At 36.5% G+C, this 6,163-nt stretch overlaps 1 protein-coding gene across 1 annotated transcript; it reads left to right on the top strand.

The window, feature by feature from the left end:
* The first annotated feature begins 721 nt into the window (after positions 1-721).
* Positions 722-3,254, top strand: LOC110002198 (E3 ubiquitin-protein ligase NEURL3). Its single transcript, XM_020657809.3, has 4 exons — positions 722-879; positions 1,879-2,388; positions 2,518-2,676; positions 2,792-3,254. Exons 1-4 carry the CDS (start codon positions 849-851, stop codon positions 2,998-3,000), a joined length of 909 nt encoding a protein of 302 aa, XP_020513465.1. The 5' UTR covers positions 722-848; the 3' UTR covers positions 3,001-3,254.
* Positions 3,255-6,163: the final 2,909 nt, after the last annotated feature.

Consider the following 6,163-nt stretch of genomic DNA (forward strand, 5'->3'; position numbering starts at 1 on the left):
AAAACCTTTCCTAAATGTCATTCTCTGATATTCTGTAACTGCCGCACAGGTTAATCCTGTGTATTAAAATCTACATGAATGTATGACTGATCAATGTCCATTTAAGCATAATACATAATCACAAGGAATGACCTATAATGAAAGTTAACTTTTGATATGAAACACCAGATATTTGCAAAATAATGTGTAGAAACAAGACAATTAGAGTAAAGTCTTGAGAAATAAATGAGCATTTAGTGGATAACTTTGTCACATGTTTACTGTACAAATTGTCATCAGTTCTGTTTTGTGAGTAGACAGATGTAACATGCTTGTGTGCTCAAACTTCAATTTTCAACATAAAGCACAATCACAATACATTGACAATAAAATAAAAGTACCAACAGCTTTTAGAAGAACTCAAGGTATTTGCGGTCTCATGAAAAAATATAAATGTTTGAGAAAAAATTGCAGTTCTTATCCGTTTTGTTTTTGCATCTGTCAGCTTTAAAACACAATCACAGGACACATGACATATAACCTAATGAAAGTTCAACTTTTCTACATGTGAGCAGATTTCATATACAGCTCATGTTTGTTCTGCCGCAGAAACATTGGATATACAGACAAAAATGTTGGCACCACAGCCTCCATGCCCTGAAGATTTCGGAAAGTTTCTAAAGTTTGGGTCCTCCCTCGGCCACGCCTCTCCCTGTCCATGTGATTCAGGACTGTTGGTATTTTGGAGCAGCACGTGCTCTGTTTTAAAAGCAGTGAGCGCTTCCTCTTCATGACAGTTGAATGAAACATAGAGACGGGAGCAAACCTTTTCTGAAGACACAAAGAAAGATACAGACTGCTTCTTCAAGATGATGAAGGAGAACATCAATGACAACTCTGGTGAGATTTTATTCTTTATGTTGTATATTATGTTGAGGACATAAAACGTTTTAATATTACTGTTTTCAATTTGAAATGCAGCTTTGTTTTGTGTTCGATTTAAAACAGTTTAAGTACAATTAAAACATCAAACGCATGCTACAAATACGTTTGATGATTTTATTGTTCTTAATACTCACACTTATAACAGAAGTTTGATTTTTAAAACTAAGGGAAATAAATCTTTCAGAAAGTTTTTACTTTAAATATTTAAAGTATTACAGATTTATGCTAAAATTTACCTTTTCATACTTTTGTACTCGTATAAAATAAATCTTGTTGTTACTTTCTAAACGTATTATAGGATGTAAAAATCTATTTCTCACCCAAAAATGAATGTCCCAGAGCTTATTGTCACAAATATTAGGTTCTAATTTACCAGTAGTGAGCTGTGCTCATGCTCATTTCTTATTATTGCTGTAAAGATGAAATCATTGCAGACCAGGAAGAAAAACACAGGGAATGAGGGGCATTTCTGTTTACTGGAAACTCAGGGACATCACAGGTCATGCCAAAATGAAGTGTCTGCTACTTTCACTATAACGTTTTACAAGTAATACCTGATAGGGTTATCTTTATTGCTCTATTAAAGCAAATGATTAACTTATCAATCCGGTTCAAATAAAAACACGAGCAACACAACGTGACCTCTGGTTTTTCTACTTATGTTTTTATTTAGTTTAATACATTATGAATTTAAAATAATACCAAGCAGATGATATATTATGAAAGTTTAAAGCTTTTCCTGTTTTTATCAATTGATCCTATAACGTGAATGATGACATCACTCTGCTTTATGGCATTGCTTTGTCAGACAATGTCATTTATTAACCAGCCAAGGTTATTAGAACACTACACTTTACAAAACTTTACAACATAATTGGACTGAAAAGCATCAAGTAAGCCAGTATTTATGTTTTTTTCATACACATTCATAACTGTGTCTTTGTTCCTTTGCAGAAAATGAGTCAGAGACTCACAAGTGTGGCCGGTCCTGCCTTGGTCCTCTCACCTTCCACAGCCAGACGGTCGGCAACAAGGTCCGTCTGAGCCATGGCTACTGCGTGGCAGAGAGGACCAGGGACACATTTAAGGACGGCCTGGTGTTTAGCAGCCGCACAATAAAGCCCATGGAGAAGATCCGCCTGCGCATTGAGAAGGACATTTTAAACTGGCATGGGGGTATGCGTGTTGGCTTCACCAATGTCCCGCCCTCATCCAGGTCTCTGCCTCTGCCCACCATGGCCATCCCAAACCTCACCGATACCCCTGGGCACTGGGCCGCTCCTGTGCACGAATCTTTCTGCAATCAGGGCTCGGAAGTAGAGTTCTGGTTCACCACTGGAGGCTCCATGTACGTCACAGGACAGAACAACAGCAAACAGAAGCTGATAAATGGAGTGGATCTCTGCCTGCCGCTGTGGGCCATGATCGACATCTATGGAAACACCTGCTCCCTCTCTCTCCTGGGTGAGTTCACCAGTGCATAACAATGAGTGTTTGTCTACTGCAGGGCCGGTTTTTCTTTGTCTTGTGCACTGCAATCTGACCAGTATTCCCTGCTCAAAGTTAATTTATTGTCTCAACTTTTTGCTGCAGGCTCAAAGAAAGTGACCTGGTCTATGACAAGAACCTCCTGTCCTGCTACTGAACTCCCCACCTCATCGGTTAGCAAGAAACACTACAAGATAAACACTGACATCATTGGCCATAATGTAAACAACGATGAAACCATCTCTTTTCTGGAAGACCAAGAAGGTGAAAATATTTTCTATTTTGGTGTAAAATGTTGGTTTTGTGCATTACTAACCAGAGATAGGGAGGAGGAGGAAGTAATCAACTAACATCTTGTATTTATGGTTTCTCTGTTCAGATGACTGTGTGGTGTGCCTGGGAAAACGAGCCAGAGTAACTCTGCCTTGTGGTCACCGGTGTCTGTGTATCCACTGCTCCCCCAGGTACCTCCAACAGTTTGGCAACTGCCCGCTTTGCAGACACGACCTCAGAGCTCCATCAGAGGAGAAGAGACGTTGGCACGATGCAGGCACACAGATTCACCAGAGCACAAGCTATACAGAGTGATAATGACAAGAAAACACGATGAGAGGAAACTCACTGTGAATGTGAAACTTTACTGAAAATGTTTGTTACACTCACAGCACAATGACATGTAGATAATCTTTTTCCTGTAACTTATCAGTATATTTTACCCTTGTATAATATTGTATATATTAAATCAATCTGTATATTTGTTAAGTTATGTTTTACTGTTTGAAGATATATTTTATATTTTTCCTATGAATATTTAAAAAAAATAAATTTGATATTTCACATGCTCTGATCTTTTGTGTTTTATGTGTCATACAAAATCCTAGAACCTCAAAGTAAGCTTCCGAAAGATAAAGTTGTTAAATGTTTTTTACGAGACTTGGGTCTAAATAAGTGAATTTGACTAAAATTACATTTTGGGCCAAAAGCTGTTACGTCTTGGGCTCAGCATCTTGTTACATTATTGATCAGTTATTACATTTCGGGTATTTAAAAAAAAAAAAAATGTAAATTACATTTTGGATCGTTGTTACATTTCCGGCTCTTACAAGGCTGAATTCAAGGTCAAACTTGACTTGTTAGTTGCAAGGGGATCTTTAAAGCAAATGTTTTTATAAGCACTGCTTTTCATATAAGGTCATGAATAAACCTCTGAAAATAAGAGCACCCTTTCAAAATAAGAGTGTTTAGATTTTAGGAACATGTAAGAATGATTTGTTATTTAGAAAAATGAATGAAAAGTGACTTCCAAAAACAGAAGCAAAGCTGCATGTGCAGCTCTTCAGAGAGATGACTTATTAAACTAAATATTCAGTAACTGATGATTGTTCAGTTGGCACAAAAAGTATAAAGCACGACTGAGTTAATCAAATCAACTATAGTCTCCTGGATGAACATGAATATAATGTTAAGTATTTCTGTTTTTTTAAATGTGAAAGTTCAACAGTCAGCTAGTTTCATTATTATGTTTTTTATGTTTTTAAGGCTTTATGCTTTGTATAATTAAGATGGGTTTCGCAGATAATGATTAACAATGCTGGTTAAACAAACAGAGAAAAGGTGTTTTGTAGTCTGACCTTGAGGAATGAATGGAGCTTATGGTGCAGAAAACAAGCACCATCAGCACTGAATGTGTTTTTGTCTTTATTTTACCAAATTGAAAAGGCTCCAGCACTTATCTCTTTGTCTGCTGATTTGCTTGATGAAGGTTGAAGTTTACTGATAACAGAGATCACGTTTTTGTCAGAGACTGAAGATGTGTACACGCATTTGTCTTCACTATTAAACGTGACCCTCATGGTTTACATTACAAGAAATGACAATAACAATCCATCAGACTTAACAGTAGGTTACCATCATCCACCTGTTGACGTCTGATTAGCATCTTTTCATTGGTATGCTTTCTATGCACACAGTTCTTTAAGGTCTTGATGTTCATTTTCTGAATACAAAAATGGCTCTTTTTCTTCTTTTGTATGTATGGACCACATGTATGGACATGAAATTTCACATTTATGAACAAATTTATGAACAAAGAACACTAGAGTTAATTATTACACAGAACAATAGTTACAGTTTGATAGGTACAGTCATTCAATCAAGTAGTCTTTATGGTGCTGCAATAAATGCACTCCTTGTTTGGGCATGGAAATCCCACACAAAGCTCCAGTTAGGAACAGAAAAAAAATCTGTAAGGTTGAACACGTTTTTAAAATTACCTTTATTGAAAGTTGGAAGGGTATTGAACTGGTCAACAAGTGAGAGGTTGTTCTTAATTTGTGATGATTTGTTTTCTTCTTATTTGTTTTCTTTGTCAGAACTCTATTTTTTTTCCCATTAGTTTTTTTGTTTTTGTTTGACTTGTTCTATTGCGCTTTGCATGGTGAACACGGGATGTTTATGCACAAAGTTTGGTAAAATATAATAAAGAGGCACTGACTCAGTCAGTTCTCACTTGTTCCTACCCGCTTTCACACATAAAGTCTAATGTTGTTGTTGTAAATGTAAAATCGTACCACTTTCTTTTCCTTTCTTCCTTTTATTCTTTTCTGGTCTTTTTTTGTATTTGTGCATGGATGTGTAAAAATAAATAAATAAATATAGAAAGGGCGGTTGTGGCTCAGTTGATAGAGTCGGTTGTTTCTCAACAGGAAGGTCAGGGGTTTGATCTCCAGCTCCTGTATCCACATGTCCGATGTGTCCTTGGGCAAGACACTTCACTCCAAGTTGCTGTCGCTGCTTTGTCTGTGGCGTATAAATATGTATGAATAGGATCAGTTACTTCTGATGGACACTTTACATAGCAACCACTGACATCAGTGTGGGAATGGGAAGGTGAGACATGCGGCTTAAGTAGTCAGAAGACTAGAAAATCCCTATACAAGCTCAAGTCCATAATCAAATAAATCATTTCATACGTCATGAATTGTTCATGGACTACTAGGACTGGAACAAACATTTAGTGACTCACTTTTGTTTCCTGTGACAGCAGATATAATCTTTATGATTGGCATCATAAGGGAGTTTTTTGGATACGGTTTTGGTTGTTTTTTTGTTTCTGCATTCATGTCGTCTATGGGATATTTCACATGTGTTCTCATGAGCTATGTCACGCAGCACATTAAAATGACGGACATGCTCCAATTTAATAGAAACAGCTACATGACCAATTATTTGAGTGTCATAAAGCTCTTTTTCTGCAAACCACATTTATAGTAATAACTTGATAATAACTTGACAAATGTCTCAATGTAGAGAGCAGTTTTATTTATAAGTTAAAAACAATGATAACAGAATTCACCTTAAACATTTAAAGCCTACATAACACTCATTATTTCAATTACTGGGACGTGCAACACATTGACAAGTTTAAGTATGACATATTAAGACTCTAATATTTAGACTTGGTGCCTTCAAAGAATTTGGTGTGGTGGCATACTTTGGATTCTAGCGACATCTGTCTGTTATACAAAGTAAGACATACACTTCACATGCAGTTCCTGTTAAAGCAGCAAAGAGGCAGTGTAGGTCTGTTCATCATGTGGATGTCCTCTGCTGAACACAGGCTGATCAAGTCACAGTTCCTTTTTTTTACTGATCTTTGTAAAACAGACTCTAAATTTTAAGTTGAACATCAAAATGATCCTTTTAGTAACGTGTCTGATATATAATCAGACAAAGGATGGGATAGAAATAG

Source organism: Labrus bergylta, chromosome 2 (genome assembly GCF_963930695.1).
Source record: "Labrus bergylta chromosome 2, fLabBer1.1, whole genome shotgun sequence".
NCBI lineage: Eukaryota > Metazoa > Chordata > Actinopteri > Labriformes > Labridae > Labrus > Labrus bergylta.

Bases quoted from the DNA above. Each gene is read 5' to 3' on its own strand.
- LOC110002198 (XM_020657809.3), top strand. From the start codon at position 849: ATGATGAAGGAGAACATCAATGACAACTCTG. The intron at 880-1,878 runs GTGAGATTTTAT...GTTCCTTTGCAG, and splicing joins GAACATCAATGACAACTCTG to AAAATGAGTCAGAGACTCAC. The intron at 2,389-2,517 runs GTGAGTTCACCA...TTTTTGCTGCAG, and splicing joins CTGCTCCCTCTCTCTCCTGG to GCTCAAAGAAAGTGACCTGG.